The 24,213-nt window shown below is 42.8% G+C and overlaps 1 protein-coding gene across 1 annotated transcript in view; it reads right to left on the reverse strand.

Moving 5' to 3' along the window:
- celsr3 (cadherin, EGF LAG seven-pass G-type receptor 3) overlaps positions 1 to 24,213 on the reverse strand; it is a 255,555-nt gene that overhangs the window by 21,651 nt on the left and 209,691 nt on the right. The window contains 4 exon segments of the mRNA XM_060835417.1: positions 6,617 to 6,735; positions 7,800 to 7,936; positions 15,004 to 15,123; positions 20,271 to 20,397. Of these exon segments, the coding sequence (XP_060691400.1) occupies positions 6,617 to 6,735; positions 7,800 to 7,936; positions 15,004 to 15,123; positions 20,271 to 20,397 (503 nt within the window).

The following is a 24,213-nucleotide window of genomic DNA, read 5'->3' on the forward strand; positions in this document are numbered from 1 at the left end:
GGAGCTGAAGAAAAGGATTAGGAGAGCTAAGAGAGGGCATGAAAAATCTTTGGCGGGTACGATCAAGGATAAGCCCAAGGCCTTTTATGCGTATGTGAGAAACATGAGAATGACGAGAACGAGGGTAGGTCCGATCAAGGACAGTAGTAGGAGACTGTGTATTGAGTTGGAAGAGATAGGAGAGGTTTTGACTGAGTATTTTTCTTCCGTAATTACAAATAAGAGGGACCGTATTGTTGAAGAGGAGAGTATGAAATGGACTGGTAAGCTAGAGGAGATACTTGTTAGGAAGGAATATGGGTTGGGCGTTTTGAAAAACTTGAGGATAGACAAGTCCCCTGGGCCTGATGGGATATATCCTAGGATTATGTGGGTAGCAAGAGAGGAAATTGCAGAGCCGTTGGCAATGATCTTTTCGTCTTCACTGTCAACAGGGGTGGTACCAGGGAAATGGAGGGTGGCGAATGTTGTGCCCCTGTTCAAAAAGGAAATAGGGATAACCCTGGGAATTACAGGCCAGTTAGTCTTACTTCGGTGGTAGGCAAAGTAATGGAAAGGGTACTGAGGAATAGGATTTATGAGTATCTGGAAAGACACTGCTTGATTAGGGACAGCCAGCATGGATTTGTGAGGGGTAGGTCTTGCCTTACAAGTCTTATTGAATTCTTTGAGGAGGTGACCAAGCATGTGGATGAGGGTAGAGCAGTGGATGTAGTGTACATGGATTTTAGTAAGGCATTTGATAAGGTTCCCCATGGTCGGCTTATGCGGAAAGTCAGGAGGCATGGGATAGTGGGAAATTTGGCCAGTTGGGTAGAGAACTGGCTAACCGGTCGAAGTCAGAGAGTGGTGGTAGATGGTAAATATTCAGCCTGGAGCCCAGTTACTAGTGGAGTTCCGCAGGGATCAGTTTTGGGTCCTCTGCTGTTTATAATTTTTATTAATGACTTGGAAGAGGGAGTCGAAGGGTGGGTCAGTAAATTTGCAGATGATACGAAGATTGGTGGAGTTGTGGATAGTGAGGAGGGCTGTTGTCAGCTGCAAAGGGACTTAGATATGATGCAGAGCTGGGCTGAGGAGTGACAGATGGAATTCAACCCTGTCAAGTGTGAGGTTGTCCATTTTGGAAGGACAAATAAGAATGCGGAATACAGGGTTAACGGTAGGGTTCTTAGTAAGGTGGAGGAGCAGAGGGATCTTGGGGTCTATGTTCATGGCTCTTTGAAAGTTGCCACTCAAGTGGAAAGAGCTTGTAAGAAGGCCTATGGTGTATTAGCGTTCATTAGCAGAGGGATTGAATTCAAGAGTCGTGAGGTGATGTTGCAGCTGTACAGGACCTTGGTAACGCCACATTTGGAGTACTGTGTGCTGTTCTGGTCTCCTCACTTTAGGAAAGACATGGAAGCTTTGGAGTAGGTGCAGAGGAGATTTACCAGGATGTTGCCTGGAATGGAGAATAGGTCGTACGAGGATAGGTTGAGAATGCTAGGCCTTTTCTCATTGGAAAGGCGAAGGATGAGGGGTGATTTGATCGAGGTTTATAAGATGATCAGGGGAATAGATAGAGTAAGACAGTCAGAGACTTTTTCCCCGGGTACAACAGAGTGTTACAAAGGAACATAAATTTAAGGTGAGGGTGGAAGGTATAGGGGGGGATGTCAGGGGTAGGTTCTTTACCCAGAGAGTGGTGGGGGCCTGGAATGCGCTGCCTGTGGGAGTGGCAGAGTCAGAATCATTGGTGACCTTTAAGCGGCAATTGGATAGGTACATGGATAGGTGCTTAAGCTAGGACAAATGTTCGGCATAACATCGTGGGCTGAAGGGCCAGTTCTGTGCTGTATTGTTCTATGTTCTATATCTGTAATATATGCCGTTGGTTGTGAATCCTATTAGATTGAATGGATTGGTTGGAGAGGCAGTTAGAGGCTATGAGGAATTTAAAGAGCAAGGGGATGTGATGAATGGTGGTTGTAGGAAAGGGGGAAAGTCTCAGATACAGTCACATAGATTGGTTAACTCCAGGGAAGGTAGGCAGGTAGGACAGGAGTCTTCTGTGGCTATTCCCATTTCAAACAAATGTGCTGCTTTGGAAAATGTAGTGGGGTGATGGTATTGAGGCAGGCTCCAATGTCATGAGAGGTATATTGGGTTCCAAGTGATTGATTGTGTTAGGGGACTCTCCAGTCCGAAGTAAAGACAGATGTTTCTGTGGCCAGCAGCGAAAGAAAAACTATATGCTTTATGGAAAAAAAATCTCATGTTTCATTTGCTTCCTTTGCAAAATACTTTAAAATTATGCTGCTTGGTTTTTGATCTGTTTATGAGTGGGATCCACTCTGTTCAGGCCCCTCATGATTTGGAAAATGTCTAACAAATCTACCCTCAGCATTCTCCTGTCTGATGAAAACATTCCCAGCTTCTCCAACCTTCTATAACTGAAGGGATTTAACCCTGGAGCGATTCTTATAAACCGTACATTCTCTCCAATGCATTCATGTCCTTCCCATATCATGGCAGAACTATATTCAATACTCCTAAGGTCTAACCAGGGTTTAATACAAGTTCACCATGACTTCTCTATATTGTACTCTATTTCCTTAATTATGAAGTTTAGAATACTGTACGCTTTATTAACTGCTATCTTTAATGACTTACTTACACACACTCCCAGATTTCTGTGCTCCTGCACATTATCTGAAAAAGTACCCTTCATTTGAGACTGTTCTTTGCATCACTTATCCACACTGAACCTCAACTGCCACTTATCTGCCCACTCCACTGTTGAGTCAATGTTCTTTCGAAGCTATACACTATCTTCTTCACAGTTTATAATTTCTCCCTGGTTATGTGTTGTCCAGAAGATTTGTAATTGTCCCCTGCACACCAAGATCTAGATCATTAATACAAATTAGGATAACCAAGGGTCCCAGTAGATTCCCTGGGAAACTCCACTACAAACCTTCTTCCAGCCTGAAAAATATCCCAAAATATGCTACTTCCTATATCTAAGATAATCCTGAATCTACATATCTATTTTCCCTTTTATTCCATGAGCTATAACTTTCCTCAAGTCTGCTTTGTGGCACTTTATTGAACACTTTTCATAAGCATCACATCTTAGACTTTCCCCTTATCAAACCTCCTCTGCTTTCTCTTCACAAATGTCCTGCAAGTTAGTTAGATACAATCTTCCCTCAACAATACTGAAAAATCCACATTTTTGTATGTGACTATTTGTTCTATCCTAAATAAATGTTTGTAGAAGATTCCCCATCAGTGAAATAAATTTGACTAGTCTATAATTACTGGCTTCTGGATTAGTGGTGCTGGAAGAGCACAGCAGTTCAGGCAGCATCCAAGGAGCAGCGAAATCAACATTTCGGGCAAAAGCCCTTCATCAGGAATAAAGTCAGTGAGCCTGAAGCGTGGAGAGATAAGCTAGAGGAGGGTGGGGGTGGGGAGAAAGTAGCATAGAGTACATTGGGTGAGTGGGGGAGGGGATGAAGGTGATAGGTCAGGGAGGAGAGGGTGGAGTGAATAGGTGGAAAAGGAGATAGGCAGGTAGGACAAGTCTGGACAACTCATGGGGACAGTGCTGAGCTGGAAGTTTGGAACTAAGGTGAGGTGGGGGAACAGGAAATGAGGAAACTTTTGAAGTCCACATTGATGCCCTGGGATTGAAGTGTTCCAAGGTGGAAGATGAGGCGTTCTTCCTCCAGGCGGCTGGTGTTGAGGGAGCGGTGGTGAAGGAGGCCCAGGACCTCCATGTCCTCGGCAGAGTGGGAGGGGGAATTGAAATGTTGGGCCACGTGGTTGATTGGTGCAGGTGTCCCAGAGATGCTCCCTAAAGCGCTCTGCTAGGAGGCGCCCAGTCTCCCCAGTGTAGAGGAGACCGCATCCGGAGCAACGGATACAATAAATGATATTAGTGGATGTGCAGGTAAAACTTTGATGGATGTAGAAGGCTCCTCTAGGGCGTTGGATAGAGGTGAGGGAGGAGGTGTGGGCGCAGGTTTTACAGTTCCTGCGGTGGCAGGTGCCAGGATGGGAGGGTGGGTTGTAGGTGGGTGTGGATCTGACCAGGTAATCATAGAGGGAACGGTCTTTGCAGAAGGCGGAAAGGGGTGGGGAGGGAAATATATCCCTGGTGGTGGGGTCTTTTTGGAGGTGTCGGAAATGTCGGTGGATGATTTGGTTTATGTGAAGGTTTGTAGGGTGGAAGGTGAGCACCGGGGCGTACTGTCCTTGTTATGGTTGGAGGGGTGGGGTCTGAGGGCGGAGGTGTGGGATGTGGATGAGATGCGTTGGAGGGCATCTTTAACCATGTGGGAAGGGAAATTGCGGTCTCTAAAGAAGGAGGCCATCTGGTGTGTTCTGTGGTGGAACTGGTCCTCCTGGGAACAGATACAGCGGAGGCGGAGGAATTGGGAATACGGGATGGCATTTTTGCAAGAGGTAGGGTGGGAATTATAATTACTGGCTTAGTACAACCATTTTGAACAAGGGCATAATGTTTCAAACTTCTGGCAAAACCCTCTTATTAGAGAAGACATATCATTTTGAAGTTATCATTTCCTTCAATATCCTTGATCTATCTCATTCAGTCTCAGTGCCTTACCAATTTGAAGTAATGGCAGTTTATCCACTTTCAAACCCTTCTCATTTGCTGTTTTGTCAGCATGGCCTAGGCGTGAGTTGAACATTCTGCAGAGCATACTAAAAGGCAGATCTTACTGATTTCTCAGCAAACCAGCCAGACATTGTGAATCATCACATCTCATTAAAACTTTTCTTCTTTCACAAGGAATTTCAATTCTTCACTTTCAAAGAAATAGTACTAGAACTTTTTCAAAGGTACTCCATCCTGCCTGCCTCAATGGTTATGCATATCCCAATACTTTAATCTCTTCTACTGAGGCCACGCACGATCCCAGGGTTACTGAAACTGATTGCAAGCACCTAACTCGGAGTAGAATTCCAGCTTTTTACCAAATAGCAGGATACACTGAAACAGTTCTGCTCCTAACTTTCCCTGAGCTTCTAGACCCAAACTTCTTAGTTTTCTTTTGCAGCTGAGCCGACCAACATCTGTGGTTGCCTCCCACTGTTTCAGCCAGTATATGAAAAGATACTGTCCCAGCACCTCAGCCATGCTGCTGCTAAAAGTCACTTACCTCCCATTACTTAATCTCTTCTCTGGAATCTGCATCCCACTTGGTTTCACGTGACTGCGCTCTAGTATATTGTCACTGATCCAAATCAAACTCACTTGCTGCTCCGAGCAGAATTCCACTGCCCAATCGCTGTTCTTCACCCGATCTGCAAGGAGCCAACTAATAGCAGCACTTCAGCACTCTGGCTCCTAAAAATGATTAACACTGACTATGTTTGCTGACCCTTTACTGTAGCCTCTGAAAAAAAGTCACAAAGGACCAACTATTGGAACATTTCAGACTTCAAGATTACCACCTTCTAAGCTTACTAGCTTCCAGACACCGAAAACTGGATTTTATCACTGTATATTTTATTGAAGTTGCAGTCCCAGTCACAGAGACCTGTACCTTTGAATCTGAGTGTGCTCTCTTTACAAAGAGGATGAATTCAGCAAAGACAACTTCACATGTTTCAGTTTCATGGTTACTCAATTGCTTTGAGTTAGAGTAAAGAAGTTTACTACTTTAACAGCTATGTTTTTTGCGGAAGTACTTTGGTCTACGTATATGGGTTCAGAAGTCAGCTTTCCTGCAGTCAGACCCAAAAAGCAGATTAAAGTCAAGAAGCTCTGCCAGTAGCCATTATTTTGACCACAGGTAACACTACTCTTTTTAAAAAACAGGATTGCTTTCAACTACATGTATAACACAATGAAACAACATTGTAAATAAAGTCAGGCACTTGTTTCCGACAGTGCCTGTGTAGCAATCAATAATAAGTAATTCAAATGCTATCTATAAAACGATATGGCCAAATTTCCTCTTTGATGACCCTTCATCCAAAAATTTCACTACCCTTCCACCTTCCCCATAACTGCCTATCATGGTTAACCAAATAGTCAGCAAACCAGTTTAACATTAGTAAGCTAGGTAGAATTTCAATTTAAAGTTGTAGCAACTTTCCATTTTTCCAGTTTGGTATACCACCACCCACAGTTTGGTCTCCTCAAAACTCTACACCACAGTGGTTTGGAACTATCACTGTCACTAGATCAAAATACTGGAACTTGTTTCCCAATAGCACTGTGGGTATACAAGCTGCAATAGTTCATGAAGTGGTTTGCCACTTCACAAGCAAAGTTAGGGACGAGCCAGAGATGCCCAGGCCTCATTAAAGAATGTTTTTAACAAGCTGAGTAGCATCAATAGCAAGATGAAGTTTGCAGGTTACGTGACAGGAATTTGTTTGATGAACTGAATGATCTTTCTTTATTTTAGGGTTTTTAGGGTTTAAACTTGCAGTAGCACTTCAGCAAAAATCACAGAAAACTCTACAGACCAGCAGGGTTCAACAATGTGCAAATATAAACCTGTTGAGGAGTAAATGTACAGGACAGAAACAATACTGTCACGAAGGGAAGTTAAATATTTCCGATGACAGTCATATTTTGTAATAGTCTCACCTCCTCCTCCACCTGCATCTTGTGGTCGATGAAACATTGCAACGTCTATGTCAGTAGGCCCAGTGTGACCCAACAAGGTTTGATCCAAGGCAGAACCCTGTCGTACCAACAAATTTTCTCTGAGGGATACAAAAAACAACATGATTCAGAAGAATGCATAATGAAACCAAGTTTCAGTCCACCTTTTTGATACATATTTCAGAAGATTGGTTGGTGAACTGACTTTTCATGCTTGGAATCTGAATTAGAATCTGGGTCAAAAATAGGACCGTCAAAGACAATTTTCCTTAAGCTTAGCATGTTTATACGTTTTGAGGACTCTAATTTATATTGTGCCTCTTCTATGGCCAAATTGGGAGTATACAATTGGCCACTGGTTCAACAAAGATAAATAATCCATTTCTTTGTGCTTGAGGTTTTTGCTCAGTCATTGGTTGATGTAGGATGGGACACGGCAATGATGCAACTTGTCAAAGAAATGTTCACCTGGCTAAATACCGGTGTAAAATTACTCTAGCGAACAGATATCAACAAGGAGAAAAGTGTCATAGAGAACAGAAAATCCAGTATAACAAACCTGGTGAAATGTGCTGCAAGATAAAACAGAAGGATGCAGGTAGCGCTTCTGACTTGACTTGGTGCCTGGAAATGGATGTGGAATTGCAACTCCTTTAGAGATAATAGCCCCCAAATTCAGTCCCTCTCACTGTCGTCCAAAAAACAGTGCACTGATGTCTCTATTCTTCTATTCCTAACCTGACATGGTTTTGAAACTATATTGCCTTGGAGAGAGACTGAAACTAACTTTGGACAATGCATTGTTCAGAACTCTCTCAAAGTGGCTTCTCACATTAGATTAGGAGAGTGAAGCATTATGCCTCTAATATCTCAATCACATGCCACCTTTGATTGCAGGCATCAGAACTGTGCGTTAATGTATCATAATATAAAGTATGACATCTAAAGTAACCTTACTGTCCAAAGTACAACATTCTGCCTATTAGTAACAAGGATAAAGTATTGCCAGTCTGTATATGGACTCCGCATTTATTATTTCAAAATTGGCAGAGCAGTATAATTTACATTTCTGTTGACAATTCTTTCTGTGATATAAAAGCTTCAGTATTCCCCAGTGTAAAAACATGATACAACTTTTCCTAATGGCTATTTCCTACTGGCATACCTGAGATATCCAGGCTGGCTGGAGTGAGTCCGTGCAGATCGGGCAGTGCTAACTGAAGATATTGTGGATGTCCCAAGTGTTATCCGATGCAGTCCGCTTTCCTCAAACAGTGATGTGTTATTATATGGATGGGAGCCCTAGAATCACAAGAACAAATGTGCCTATACATTAATGTCTCATGGTGAGAACTTGCTGCACCTACAAATGAATGGAAATCCACAGGTATACAAGTGTACTGAAAGAGCAGGCAGAATCCTTAGAGTATTGTGGCAAAATGAGATAAAGTGCTAATATAATACTGCTACAAACTCCACTCTTACTGTAAAATTTAAATCCAACAATTATAATCTCTTTTAAGCACTATCAGTACGTGTTGGTACATAATTTTTATGAAAAAAATGTTGATAGCAGGGACATGGTGTAAAACAACAAAGATCAATGTGAAGTTTTCAGTTGCAAACAGATTTCCATTATGCCTCTTTGTGATTAGAGTTTAGTATGGATTATTATTATCTGGGAAACTGGATTCTAAATTAGAGATAAATGGGTTCTTGGTTTTCAATGCTGTGAAGGTCTTCATGACGTAAAGACTTATATTTGAGACAAACATTCCTGAAGAATTGTGATCATTTATAAGTTTATATTGAGCATTGGGGCTTTCTTACTGAATTAAGACAACTTGGCCAATTTCTTTATCAAAAGGTAAAACCAGGGAGGTTGTTTCCAACTGGTGGGTGAAATTAGAACCAGGAGGCATGGCCTCAAAATAAGGGGAAGCAGATTTAGGACTATGATAAGGAGGAACTTCTTCTCCCAAAGTGTTGAGATTCTGTAGAATCCCTGCCCAATGTAGCAGTTGAGGCTACCTTGAATGATTTTCAGGCAAAGATTGATAATGTTTGAACAGTAAAGGAATTAAGGGTTATGGTGAGTGGGCGGGTAAGTGGAGCTGACTCCATGAAAAGGTCAGCCATGATCTTATTGAATGGTGGAGCAAGCTTGAGGGGTTGGATGGCCTACAGCTGCTCCTATTTCTTGTGTTCTTACTTATTTCTGAAGTGGAGGGCAAAACTCCAGGATGGTGTGTTCCCTCCCTGGTGCCAGGGTCAAGGGTCTGAGTGGGCACAGATATTCTGAAATGGGGAGGATGAGCAGCCAAAGGTTGTGGTCCATATTGGTACTAAGGACATATGGAGAAAGAGATGAGGTATTGCAAAGGGAATTTCGGGAGTTAGGTAGCAAGTTGATTAGCAGGAATCTTAGGGTTGTAATCTTGGGATATCTCCCTGTGCCATTAAGACCAGATATAGGAAGATAATATATGTTGGACTAAAGAGCTGGTGTAGAATAGAGGGTTTCAGATATCTGAATAATTGGGATCTCTTCCAGAGCAGGAAGGATCTATACAAGGAGGACAGGTTGCATGTAAACTGGGTTTTTGGGGGGCGGGGGTGCAATATCCTAGCAGGGAGGTTTCCTGGTGCCACTTGGGAAGATTTAAACTAGTGTGGCCAAGGTGGTGGTGGTATCAGACTGATTGAAGCATCAGTATGCAGACTGATTGAAGGGAGGGTATAGGTTAAATGAATTAAATCTAATAGGAAGAACAGGCAGGGCCAGGTTAATGAATGTGGTAGGACTGGTGGTCTGACGCGTTTTTACTTTAATGCAAGGAGTATAACATGAGTAAGGCAGATGAGTTTAGAGCTTGAATTAATACAGAAGATTACAATATTGCAGCTATTACAGAAGCTTGGTTGAGAGGAGAACAGAACTGGCAGCTCAACATTCCAGGAATTAGATGTTTTAGGAATGATAGACAGGAATGTAAAAGAGTCAGAAAGTGTGGCACTGGTAAAGCACAGCAAGTCAGACAGCATCGGAGGAAGAGAATCAACATTTCTGTTAAAAGCCCATCATCAGGAATTGGGAAGTAGGGGAATTGCAATGCTGAGTAAGGAGACCGTCACAGCTGCAATAACAGAGGTTCAGTCACTATGATGGGATTATACCAAAGGCCTACCAATTAGCCAGTGGAAACAGAAAGATGTAAAAACAACAGGATTGTTGTAATGGGTGATTTTAATTTCCTCAATATCGACTGGGAAACCCTTAATGGGGCAGATTATGGTACAGATGGGGCAGAATTTATTAGGTGCATCCATGAGGGTTTCTGAAAAACAATAGGTAGATAATTCAATTGGGGAAGGCATTGTATTAGATCTTATATTGTGGAATGAGCCTGGCCAAGTGATCAAAATTTCAGTGGGGAAGCATTTTGAGAACAGTGACTAAAATTTCATAAGTTTTAAAATAGTTGTGGATGAGGATAAGACTGGTTCTAGGGTGAAAGTGCTAAATTGGGGAAAGGCTAATTACAATAATATTAAGCGGGAATTGAAGAAATTAGATAAGGAGTGGCTATTTGAGGGTAAATCCACATTAGACAGATGGGAGTCTTTTAAAGGCCAGTTGATCAGAGTTCAGGAACGGTGAGGATGAAAGAGAAGAATAGCAATATTCAGGAACCATGGATGACAAGAGATATTGAAGGTTTAGTCAGTCAAAAAGAAAAAGGAAGCATATGAAACATCAACTCTCTTGCTCCTCGGATGCTGCCTGAGCTGCTGTGCTTTCTCCAGCGCCACCCTTTGTCATCTCTGACTCTCCAGCATCTGCAGTCCTCACTTTCTCCTAACATATGTATGAAATATGCCTTGGGATGATCCTTAATCCTACTTGCCAAGGACATTTCTAGTCCCTTTTAGCCCCCCTAAATAAGGTCTTTCCTTTTTTTATGTTCCTCAAGGACCTCCTATGATTTCAGCTTTTGGAAACTGAAATCAGAGGAGGTCCTTGAGGAACATAAAAAAAGGAAAGACCTTATTTATGGGGGCTAAAAGGGACTAGAAATGTCCTTGGCAAGTAGGATTAAGGATCATCCCAAGGCATATTTCATACATATGTTAGGAGAAAGTGAGGACTGCAGATGCTGGATAGTCAGAGATGATAAAGGGTGGCGCTGGAGAAAGCACAGCAGCTCAGGCAGCATCCGAGGAGCAAGAGAGTTGATGTTTCGGGCAGAACCCTTCAGAAGGGTCTCTTCTGAAACCTCCAATGGAATTTGCCTCTGTCGTCTTCCAATTCCTAATAACTCTCTGAATAAAGAAATTCCTCCTCATCTCAATCCTAGTTCTCTTGTTCACAGTTTTGAAGCTATGACCCCTAATTCCTGCCATGCCAACTAAGAAACAGAATCCTTCTTTACCCTGTCTGAGTTGTTCATAATTTTGCACACCTCAAGGAGGTCACCTCTTAATCTTCTCTGCTCAAAGGAAAATCAGCCCAATTTCTCTATTTTTATTAATATCTAAAACCCTGATTCCTGGTATGATTCTAGTAAATGTCCTTCGCACTCTGTCCAGGGTTTTAACATCCTTCCTTATATAAGGTGCCCAGAATAGAACACAATATTCTAAATATGGTCTGACCAATGATTTGTAGAGGTGTTCTTCTGATCTCTCCGTACCTCCGATAAGGATTATATTCTAATCACTGTTACTGATGTAAGGCTGGTTGTTCTATAATTCCCTGGAGATGTTTTATCGCCCTTCATAAATAGAGGAATTTCATTACCTTTCCAGCAATCCACAGGCCCAACATCTTTTTAATGAATTCTTAAAATGTGTGACTATATCTCTGCTTTTCCTTCCTTAAGATTCTTTTGATATACATTCCAGCTGGATCAAGAATTTCATCTTCTTTGAGTTGCATAAGAACATAGGATCAGAAGTAGGCCATTCAGCCCTTGAACCTGTTCCACCCTTCACTGAGATTATGACTGGCCTGTGGCCTGACTCCAAATACCTGTATATGTTCCATATCCGTTAAGACATTTTCTGAACAAAAATGTATCTATCACAAGTTCAAATTTGACAAATTATTGAGCAATAACTGCCATTTGTGGAAGAGAAATTCTCTACCAGCCTTTCAGTGTAGAAGTGCTTCCTAGGAGCAGATGGTATGGGGAAGTATTTAATTGGGGAGGGGGAATTACAATGCTAATAGGCAAGAACTGGGGCACCTAAATCGGGAACAGATGTTCTCAGGAAAATGCGTGACAGAAATGTGGAAGTTGTTTAGGAAGCACTTGTTGATAGTGCTGGATAGGTTTGTCCCACTGAGGCAAGGAAGGGATGGTAAGGTGGAGGAACCTTGGGTGACAAGGGATGTAGAATATCTAGTCACGAGGAAGAAGGAAGCTTACTTAACGTTGAGGAGGCAAGGGTCAGACAGAGCTTTAGGGGGTTACAAGGTAGCGAGAAAGGAAATGAAGAATGAACCTAGGAGAGCTAGAATGGAGAGTCAGAGATGATAAAGGATGGCGCTGGAGAAAGCACAGCAGCTCAGGCAGCATCCGAGGAGCAAGAGAGTTGATGTTTCGGGCAGAACCCTTCAGAAGGCTTAAAAAGCTTTAGCGAGTAGGATTAAGGAAAACTCTAAGACATTCTACACTTACGTGGGGAACAAGAGGATGGCCAGAGTGAGGGTAGGGCCGGTCAGGAATAGTGGAGGGAACTTGCACCTGGAGTCAGAGGTAGGGAAGGTCTTTAATGAATACTTTGCTTCAGTGTTCATTACTGAGAGGGGCCTTGACGTTTCTGAGGACAGCGTGAAACAGACTGATATGCTTGAATAGGTTGATGTTGAGGAGGAGGATGCGCTGAAAAGTTTGAAAAACAGAAGGATAGATAAATCCCCTGGGCCAGACAGGATATACCTTAGATTACTACAGGGAGCGAGGGAAGAGATTGCTGCACCTTTGGTGATGATCTTTGTATCCTCACTGTCCACTGGAGTAGTGCCAGATGATTGGAGGGTGTTCAATTAAGGGAATAGGGATAATCCTGGGAATTACAGACCAGTCAGTCTTACGTCTGTGGTGGGCTAGTTATTGGAAAGGAATCTGAGGCAGGATTTATGATTACTTGGAAAACCAATTTGATTAGAGATAGTCAGCGTGACTTTGTGAGGGGCAGGTCATGCCTCACAAACCTTATTGAATTTTTTGAGGATATGACGAAACACATTGAATGAAGGTGGAGCAGTGGATGCAGTGTACATGGATTTTAGCAAGGCATTCGATAAGGTTCCCTATGGTAGGCTCATTCAAAAAATGAGGAGGCATAGGATACAGGGAAATCTGGCTGTCTGGATACAGTACTGGCTGGCCATTAGAAGACAGAGAGGGTAGTAGCAAATGGAAAGTATTCCGCCTGGAGCTTGGTGACCATTGGTGTTCCGCAGGGATCGGTTCTGGGACTCTGCTCTTTGTGATTTTTATAAATTACTTGGATGAGGAAGTGGAAGCGTGGGTTAGTAAGTTTGCCGATGCCACAAAGGTTGGTGGAGTGGTAGATAGTATGGAGGGCTGTTGTTGATGGCAACGGAACAGTGACAAGATGTAAAACTAAGCTGATAAGTGGCAGATGGAGTTCAACCTGAAAAAATGTGAAGTTATTTACTTTGGAAGGTCGAATGTGAATGAAGATTACAGGGTTCAAGGCAGGATTCTTGGCAGTGTGGAGCAATAGAGGGATCTTAGAGTCCATAGATCTCTCAAAATTGCTACCCAAATTGATAGGGTCGTTAAGAAGGCATATGATGTGTTGGCTTTCATTAGCAGGAGGATTGAGTCTAAGAGCTGTGAGGTTATGCTGCAGCTCTATAGAACCCTGGTTAGACCACACTTGGAATATTGTGTTCAGATCTAGTTGCCTCATTAAAGGAAAGATGTGGAAGCTTTGGAAAAGATGCAGAGGAGAATTACCAGGATGTAACCTGGACTGGAGGGCATGTCTTATGAAGAAAAGTTGCAGGAGTTCAGGCTTTTCTCATTGGAGCACAGAAGGATGAGAGGTGACTTAACAGAGGTATACAAGATGATGACCGGCATAGATAGAGTGGATAGCCAGAGACCTTTCCCAGTGGTGGAAACATCCATCACAAGGGGACATAATTTTAAGGCGACTGGAGGGAGGTTTAGGGGAGATGTCAGAGGTAGGTTGTCTACACAGAGAGTGGTGGTCCATGGAATGCACTGTCAGCAGTGGTAGTAGAGTCAGATACATTAGAGACATTTAAGCGACTCTTGGATAGGCACATGGAAGATAGTAAAATGAAGGGTATGTAGGTTAGTCTGATTTTAGAGTAAGATAAAAAGCCGGCACAACATCGAGGGCTGAAAGGCCTGTACTGCACTGTACTGTTCTATGAGTTATCTAGGGGTGAATGTCAGATAAAATGTTTGACAACAACATTAGCGTTATTCCTACCCACAACCATCTTATATTACTATCCTTACATAGAGCATAATTGAGTAACAGAATACCAGTTTGATCAATGTTGAAATTAGCTCCTGGTCTTAGTTGAGTTGTTGTCCAAGAGATGGAATATCAAAACACATGTAATTCTGACATTTCCTAACTGACTAATGAGGAGAAAGTGAAGACTGCAGATGCTGGAGATCAGAGCTGAAAAATGTGTTGCTGGAAAAGCACACCAGGTCAGTCGATTCTCCTGCTCATTTTGTAACTTACTAATGAAGCAACAAAGAGAGAGATGTGGAATAGGATCATGAAGTAATGATGACATTGTTATTTTGTGCAGAACTTATAACATTTTAAAGTATTATTTTCCCACATACATCAATTAGTAACAGAGAAAGCTGCTTACTCACATGTAGAATCACTGTGATTAATATGTTTAATTTCAGCACATTTATAGTACTAACTTGCATTACATTTGAGAAAGTAATAAAAATTGAATTTTTTGTAGGTTCAAACCTTCATTCATCTGATATCCTTGTCTCAACCGTACTGCAGATAGAGACTGCAAGTGGAAGAGTGGAAAAGTCTCAACCATAGCCATGTGTCTTCTGGATATGGTTAACAGTGTTACTGGTAATGGTTTTCTAGCTGTTCATTGCTCTCACTTTATTAGCCCTTGGTGATTATTATCTAATAGTACATGAGAAAGCAGAAAATGGGGGAAAGGACTACTTGGTTCAGGATTGATTATGGTCAAATAGAAAATTAATACTATGCAGTTGAGGTTCCCCATGAGACAATGACAAGCAGTTCAGAGTTTCACAACTGTTTTTGTTTCACTGGAATTTGCTCAATATTTAAAAGTTTATTTTTACCGAGAGCTGAGGTGCTCGTGTTGTATCATCACCCTGGCTTCTCTTTCCAAGGCAAGCCAACTTCCAGGCTTCCTGCACTTCTTCACTCAGGATACAGAACAATACTAGGACTGCCAGTCCCTGCAGGAGATTAAAAAAGAATGAGCACCATAAACACAGAATTCCATTTACTCTGCAGGCCAGATATTTGATCCACCTGTATAAGTCATACTGAAATTCCTAAATGCTTTGGGTATGAAGAAGTTGGCTTTGATGATTAATATGATGTATTGTGGAATGATTAGGTCAGTGGGATTTTCACTCTCACTTCCATGCCAATCTAGATTTATTATGGAGTCAACTCAGAATAGGTCTGACACTGCAACTGATTTCTGGATTAGAGGTGCTGGAAGAGCACGACAGTTCAGGCAGCATCCTTGGAGCAGTAAAATCGACGTTTCGTGCAAAAGCCCTTCATCAGCAATAAAGGCAGAGAGCCTGAAGCGTGCAGAGATAAGCTAGAAGAGGTGGGGGGTAGGGAGAAAGTAGCATAGAGTACAATAGGTGAGTGGAGGAGGGGATGAAGGTGATAGGTCAGGGAGGAGGGTGGAGTGGATAGATGGAAAAGAAAATAGTTAAGTAGGACAAGTCATGGGGACAGTGCTGAGCTGGAAGTTTGGAACTAGGGAGAGGTGGGGGAAGGGGAAATGAGGAAACTGTTGAAGTCCACATTGATGCCCTGAGGTTGAAATGTTCCGAGGTGGAAGATGAGGCGTTCTTCCTCCAGGCGTCTGGTGGTGAGGGAGAGGTGGTGAAGGAGGCCCAGGACCTCCATGTCCTCGGCAGAGTGGGAGGGGGAGTTGAAATGTTGGCCACAGGGCAGTGTGGTTGATTGGTGCGGGTGACCTGGAGATGTTCCCTAAAGTGCTCTGCCAGGAGGCGTCCAGTCTCCTCAATATAGACAAGACCGCATCGGGAGCAATGGATACAGTAATTAATATTAGTGGATGTGCAGGTAAAACTCTGATGGATGTGGAAGGCTCCTTTAGGGCCTTGGATAGAGGTGAGGGAGGACGTGTGGGCGCAGGCTTTGCAGTTCCTGCGGTGGCAGGGGGAGGTGCCAGGATGGGAGGGTGGGTTGTAGGGTGGCGTAGACCTGACCAGGTAGTCACAGACGGAACGGTCTTTGCGGAAGGCGGAAAGAGGTGGGGAGGGAAATATATCCCTGGTCGTGGGGTCCTTTTGGAGGTGGCGGAAATGTAGGCGGATGATTTGGTTTATGTGAAGGTTTGTAAGGTGGAAGGTGAGCACCAGGGACGTTCTGTCCTTGTTACGGTTGGAGAGGTGGGGTCTGAGGGCGGCGATGCGGGATGTGGACGAGATGCATCTGAGGGCATCTTTAACCACGTGGGAAGGGAAATTGCGGTCTCTAAAGAAGTTGGCCATCTGGTGTGTTCTGTGGTGGAACTGGTCCTCCCGGGAGCAGATACGGCGGAGGCGGAGGAATTGGGAATACGGGATGGCAATTTTGCATGAGGTAGGGTGGGAAGAGGTGTAATCCAGCTAGCTGTGGGAGTCGGTGGGTTTGTAAAAAAAGTCAGTGTCAAGTCGGTCGTCATTAATGGAGATGGAGAGGTCCAGGAAGGGGAGGGAGGTGTCAGAGATGGTCCAGGTAAATTTAAAGTCAGGGTGGAATATGTTGGTGAAGTTGATGAATTGCTCAACCTCCTCGTGGGAGCACGAGGTGGCGCCAATGCAGTCATCAATGTAGCGGAGGAAGAGGTGGGGAGTGGTGCCGGTGTAATTATGGAAGATTGACTGTTCTATGTAGCTAACAAAGAGACAGGCATAGCTGCCCATGGCTACCCCTTTGGTCTGGAGGAAGTGGGAGGATTCGAAGGAGAAATTGTTAAGGGTGAGGACCAGTTCAGCCAAACGAATGAGTGTGTCGGTGGAAGGGTACTGTTGGGGACGTCGGATGAGGAAAAAACGGAGGGCTTGGAGGCCCTGGTCATGGCAGATGGAGGTGCAGAGGGACTGGATATCCATGGTGAAGATGAGGCATTCGGGGCCGGGGAAACAGAAGTCTTGGAGGAGGTGGAGGGCGTGGGTGGTGTCTCGAATGTATGTGGGGAGTTCCTGGACTAGGGGGGATAGGACAGTGTCGAGGTAGGTAGAGATGAGTTCAGTGGGGCAGGAGCATGCTGAGACAATGGGTCGGCCAGGGTGGGTCAGGCTTGTGGATCTAGGGAAGGAGGTAGAACCGGGCAGTGAAGGGTTCCCGGACTATGAGGTTGGAAGCTGTGGGTGGGAATTCTCCTGAGGTGATGAGGTTCTGTATGGTCTGGGAGATGATGGTTTTGGTCATGGGGTGGTGGGGTCATGGTCGAGGGGGCAGCAGGAAGAATTGTCCTCAAGTTGGTGTTTGGCTTCAGCGGTGTAGAAGTCAGTGCGCCAGACTACCACTGTGCCCCCTTTATCTGCTGGCTTGATGAGGTTGGGATTGGAGCAGAGGGATCGAATCCTCCCACTTCCTCCAGACCAAAGGGGTAATCAAGGGCACACGTATGGGGCCCAGCTATTCCTGTCTCTTTGTTGGCTACGCAAAACAGTCGATCTTCCGTAATTACACCGGCACCACTCCCCACCTCTTCCACCGCTACATTGGCGCCACCTCGTGCTCCCGCGAGGTGGTTGAGCAATTCATCAACTTCACCAACATATTCCACCCTGACTTTAAATTTACCAGGACCATCTCTGACACCTCCCTCCCCTTCTTGGACCTCTCCATCTTCATTAATGACGACTGACTTGACACTGACATTTTTTACAAACCCACCGACACCCATAGCTACCTGGATTACACCTCTTCCCACCCTATCTCTTGCAAAAGCGCCATCCCGTATTCCCAATTCCTCCGCCTCCGCCGTATCTGCTCCCGGGAGGACCAGTTCCACCACAGAACACACCAGATGGACTTCTTCTTTAGAGACCGGAATTTCCCTTCCCACATGTTAAAGATGCCCTCAACGCATCTCGTCCACATCCTGCACCTCCGCCCTCAGACCCCACCCCTCCAACCGTAACAAGGACAGAACGTCCCTGGTACTCACCTTCCACCCTACCAACCTTCGCATAAACCAAATCATCCGCCTACATTTCCGCCATCTCCAAAAGGACCCCACCACCAGGGATATATTTCCCTCCCTACCCCTTTCCGCCTTCCGCAAAGACCGTTGCCTCCGTGACTACCTGGTCAGGTCTACGCCACCCTACAACCCACCCTCCCATCCTGGCACCTTCCCCTGCCACCACAGGAACGGCAAAACCTGTGCCCACACCTCCTCCCTCACCTCCATCCAAGGCCCTAAAGGAGCCTTCCACATCCATCAAAGTTTTACCTGCACATCCACGAATATCATTTATTGTATCCGTTGCTCCCGATGAGGTCTCCTCTATATTAGGGAGAAGGACACCTCCTAGCAGAGCGCTTTAGGGAACATCTCCGGGACACCCGCACCAATCAACCACACTGCCCTGAAGCCCAACATTTCAATTTCCCCTCCAACTCTGCTGAGGACATGGAGGTCCTGGGCCTCCTTCATCGCCGCTCCCTCACCACCAGACACCTGGAGGAAGAACGCCTCATCTTCCGCCTCAGAACATTTCAACCCCAGGGCATCAACATGGACTTCAACAGTTTCCTCATTTCCCCTTCCCCCATCTCACCCTAGTTCCTAACTTCCAACTCAGCACTGTCCCCATGATTGTTCTACTTGCCTATCTTCTTTTCCACCTATCCACTCCACCCTCCTCCCTGACCTATCACCTTTATCCCCTCCTCCGCTCACCTATTGTACTCTATGCTACTTTCTCCCCATCCCCACCCTCCTCTAGCTTATCTCTCCACACTTCAGGGTCTTTGCCTGTATTCCTGATGAAGGGCTTTTGCCTGAAACGTCGATTTTACTGCTCCTCGGATGCTGCCTGAACTGCTGTGTTCTTCCAGCACCGCTAGTCTAGAATCTGGTTTCCAGCATCTGTAGTCATTGTTTTTACCACTGTAACTTATTTGTTAAAGTGATTTCACATTCATTTTAAATTTACTACATGCCTGTATCATAAAAATAAAGCTCATTTGTTAACCATAACAAACATTATTGAAACATGGAAGGAGAAAGTATAACACTCGAACTTGCTCAGAAGAAAACAGCAAGCTGGAGTCATCAAACATAAGGTTAAATGGAGAGAGGAAGGTTTTAGAGTGAAATGGAGAAAGAAAATGGAGAAAATTAACAGATCACACCCCTATGCAATTAATAACAAACATGAGCTAATTGAAAGAGAAATGAAACAATCTCTGGGATTGAAGCTAATTGCATATTTTAAAGGAATGATCCTTTATGAAACTCTGTTTTAAATAATTCCTGTTTGGTAATATCATGTAATGTAACATCATGGCTGAGCACCATGCCTGAAAGTTTGTAGGTGATATTGTTAAGTAGAAGAGTCTGCATACACTGGAGTTTAGAAGAATGAAAGATACTCTTAGAATCTCTACAGTGTGGAAAAAGGCCTTTTGGCCCAACAAGTCCACACCGACCCTTTGAAGAGTAACCCACACGAATCCATTCTCCTTCCTTATTATTCTACACTTCCTGCACTATGCACCTAGTCTATACATCCCTGAACACTATGGGCAATTTAGCTTAGTCAATTCGCCCAGCCTGCACATCTTTGGACTGTGGGAAGAAATCGGAGCACCCGGAGGAAACCCAGACAGACATGAGGAGAATGTGCAAACTCCACACAGGCAGTCGTCCGAGGCTGGAATTGAACCTGGCTCCTGGTGCTGTGAGGCAGCAGTGCTAACAACTGAGCCACCATGCCACCCATTGTTGAAATGCATAAAGTCTACAGAGTTTTTTTTACAGAATAGTTGCTCACAGTCTCCTTGCCCTGGCAATTGAGACTGGAAACAAAAGGTAAAGTTAGACAATTTATACTTTACATGCTAATACCACAGTAATTTCTTAACATTTGCCTTGTATGAATGACAGTATGACAAAGACATGCATTCAACAATTACTTTCAAATGCACGTGAAGATTTGAGAACATTTCAATGAAGTCATGAAATCTGAGATTAGCTAAAGTTGCCTTCAGGTTGGGTACGATAAAATAATTTTCAACGCATAAACAATAAGAAACAATGCGTTAAATTCAACTACTCAGGCAAGATACTTGAAACATGCTCCTATACAGACTGCTAGTGAGAGTAAGTGTTTACCTGAAAACAGCAGAGAACAGTGTAGAGGTAGTGAAAAGCAAGGATGCTGTTGTTGACGGCCATCAGCCCGAAAAGCCAGGTGGCACTAACAATTAGTAGCAGAATGAAGGCGCTTCGAATTGTAGTACTGGAGAGACAGAGAGAACCATAGAATAACCTACACGTGCCAGTGCAGGGGTACAGCACAGGATGTTGGCAGTTACAGCATACTCACCAATGTTTAAGGCAAAAACGTGCTAGTGAGGAACAATGGGGAAGGACTCAGTAGAGGAGAAAGAAGCTAACTGTTTTCAACAGAGTCATGGTAACTCGACAAATGTAATCCTCTGGTTAGATAAAACTGTCAGGACAGACATGTGAATTTAACAGCAGTTTATAAAAAAATCACATTTATTACAATTAAGATGAATGCTGTAATTTGGTAAAGGTAAGGATAAGGTAGAAGTCTCCTAACTAGGAATTTAAGGGTTTAACTACTAGGCATGCTTGACACTGGAAGGTCTCTCTCATCTCACTGTAGGTAGCTGTTCCAGTTCCTCCATTGTGACAGGGGTGTTTACCATTAGATGGAGTGTCATGAGTACGGTACATTTTACCTGGTATCTACGCAAATGAAGTTACATCATGAGAAATGTGCTGATCATAGACTTGGAAAATTACATAGGGCAAATTGATCTAATATCCTGGTGAGAGGGCACTGTCTGCTGCTAAGACAACAATGTGGGGAAAAAGACAACGACACAGGAAAAAAAAGTTATTTTGGGGACATAGGGTAATGAAGGAGAGATCCTGGGGGTAATGGCATCTACTCACAGAGAACTGATAGGATCGAAGTTAGTGTAGGGCCCAGGATTAATCCCAGCATCCCAATTCCTCACACGTCGTCTGGTAGCCCTAAGCACGTAAATAAAAATAAGGCCTGGACAGACATCAGAGAACACCCATTTTTCTAGAGGTATTTGCAGCGGGACCAGCGTTCAAGCAGACACAAGATAAATTACATACTGTGACTAGAAAGAGGTGAACTATCACAGAATTGAAATTTAAGAATTCTAGAGAAATTTGCTCAACAAAGCCATATTAAAATTTGTTGTTAAAGTAAAGGACATTTTAAAACACGGCTTTCAATGTGGAAACTCTAGGTACAAAATTTAATCATTATATTCACTCCGCGAACTAAGTTTTTCAATTATTGCATTCCTATTTTTTTCTCTCACAGTTACAACATCGTTATCCATCAAATGGCAATAACAATTCACCAGAGGAATTAACACTAATTGTGTCAGCTTATATTTCTTTTAATTCCTATCTTTATTGCTTTGCCGTCCAGTCTTTACAACAGGGGGTCAATCATGGCATGTACAATCAACAGCCCAGTCAAATTGAAGTGAAGATCCAGCAAAAAATACTCAAAGTTAAAAACATTTGAAAACTGAAATGGTGAGATCATCTTGTGGATAGTCACTATGCTTTGAAACCAGTTAGCAATAGTGACATCTCTAACACTGTTTACTTCTGATGCTGGTGGTAAGAAGTGTGAACATGTTTAATTGCTGCTAATGATATTCAGGTCTAAAAACTGGTGAACAACATATTAGCAGTAGACAAGACGAAGTTGGGATTGGGTGCACATTTTTTTTCAAAGAATGCTGAATGCTTCATTGACGAAATGGTTCCTTGGAGTAAACAATATTGAAGGGAGATTTGATAGAGATGTATACAGTTGGCAGGTTTTGATAAGATAAACAAAGAAAACCTTCCCTGTAGTTGACAGTACAAGGTCAATGGGAGCACATACATGAGAGGTTTGGGAGGAAGAACACTTTGGTGCAGCAAGTGTTAATGACCTGGAATTTCCTGCCTACAAGGGGAGTGGAAGAGAATTTGATGAATAATTTCAAAAGGAAATTGGGTGGGCATTTAAGGGTCGCAAGAATATAGGAGGGGAAACAGAATCAAAAACAGAAATTGCTGGAGAAATTCAGGAGGTCTGGCAGCATCTGAAAAGAAACGGGTCACTGGACCCAAAACATTAATTCTGTTTTCTCGCCATAGATGCTGCCAGACCTGCTGTTCCACCAATTTCTGTTTTTGTTTCTGATTTACAGCATCTGCAGTTCTTTTAATTTTTATTTAGAGAAAACAATGATTGGATTCCTATACAGAGAGATAGCATAGTCATGGTGTGAAGAATAGCTTCCCTCTCTGCTGTAATAATTAAATCTCCAGCCATTTGGAGATGTGGAAAAATATTAAAAAGCAGATAATGTACATTATAGTCAATACTGCAGCAATTTTGAAAAAAATAGAAAATTAAGAATGAGCCATAATTTCCTCCTTTAATTAACATAAACACAACTACACAAATAATAATCCTCACTGATCGTGCAGCCCTTTTGTGGAAAATAGGGTGTCAATAGAAAACCTTAAAGCCTCAATGAAAAATCAATTATAACCATATAGTCATTGGACATTAATACTAAAAACAATATAGTTATGCTGCTGTATAATGGTTTACAAGATAGGTTTGTAAGTATCAAGGGGATCAATGATTAGGGAGAAAAAGCGGGAGAATGGGGCTGAGAAACCTATCAGCCATGATTGAATAGTGGAACAGATTCAATGGGCTGAATGGCCTAATTTCTGCTCCTCTGTTTTACAGTCTTAAGTGTTTTGAAGTGTTTGCTTGGAATTTCTTAGTTAGTAAAAATTATACAACTTCCTGATATCAGTCTGTATTGACATGCTTGGGGAACATAAAAGAAGCTTTACAGGATTTCTGGCTTTTGAACAGGTAGGTGGCAAGGGCAAATTTAGCAAAACAGAGTTTTATGTAGTACTGCTTTTTACTACCTGATGGCACTACTACATTGTATCAACCTGAGTAAGATCATTCATGATCTCGTCATGAAAGTGGCACTGCAGAACACACCTTTGAGGTTGTTTATTATTCCTCATCATTTTTCCCTTTCTACTCCTTAAGAGAACAAGTCTGTGTCAAAAGTATTTCATCTTAAGTGCCCTGTTGAGCAGATTTGTTTTTTGTTCACAGGCCTCATACGAACATTCCCATTAGTTTGTACATCTCTTACAGGTGAGGGTACTAATAGTTCATTTATCACTGACGAACTTAGTATTAAATACAATCCTAAAGACTCAAAACATTGAACCAGAATGAATCTAAATATAGATAGATTTGAGTTCTGTGGGTGCTGGACGACAGAGGTCACTGCACCAGTAATATTGAGTAAGGGGATACAATTTATATTGCTCATAATGATACAGATAACTAAGTTTAAAGATTTTTTTTGGCTGTTTATGGTGAGAAATAATTTTCCCCACCTTACTTCCAATGTAACTGATGCCTTGTTGCTGAAGAGTACTTCCAATTTTAATTGCTTCAGTCAGTTGTAAAATTGCAGACTTAATTTATGACCATAGGGAATGATTGCTGAATATTTGTTTTCATCTTTGAGCATTATTTTATGCATTTGTTGAAATTTCTGATGAGCTGTTTCTGACATCTGTGCATTTACATTTTCAATGAAGTGAAAAATAAATATGCAACAGTGATTAGGAAAGGGGAAACAAAACAGAGTTTATGGCAGAAACTAATGATATAAACTTATTTTCATTTGATTTGCAAGAAAAGGTCATTTGCTGATCTTTACATTATTTATTTCCCCAAGGAATCTAAAAGTGGCTTCAATACGAGACTACTAAAAGCAATCCATATGTTTTCCAATCACACCATTATCTTGTGCTGGAAAGTACATTACTGATGAAGTTTGTAATTCTGGAAATATCAACACCTGTATATGTTCAAGGCAGAAGGTCTGATTAAACAGCCCACTTACTTCATCATACTATAAAACTCAAAACAACAAATATATATCAACTTGAGAAAACAATGGAAAATCTGTAGTAAATCTGAAAAGGTTAT

This window comes from Hemiscyllium ocellatum, chromosome 14, assembly GCF_020745735.1.
Source record: "Hemiscyllium ocellatum isolate sHemOce1 chromosome 14, sHemOce1.pat.X.cur, whole genome shotgun sequence".
NCBI lineage: Eukaryota > Metazoa > Chordata > Chondrichthyes > Orectolobiformes > Hemiscylliidae > Hemiscyllium > Hemiscyllium ocellatum.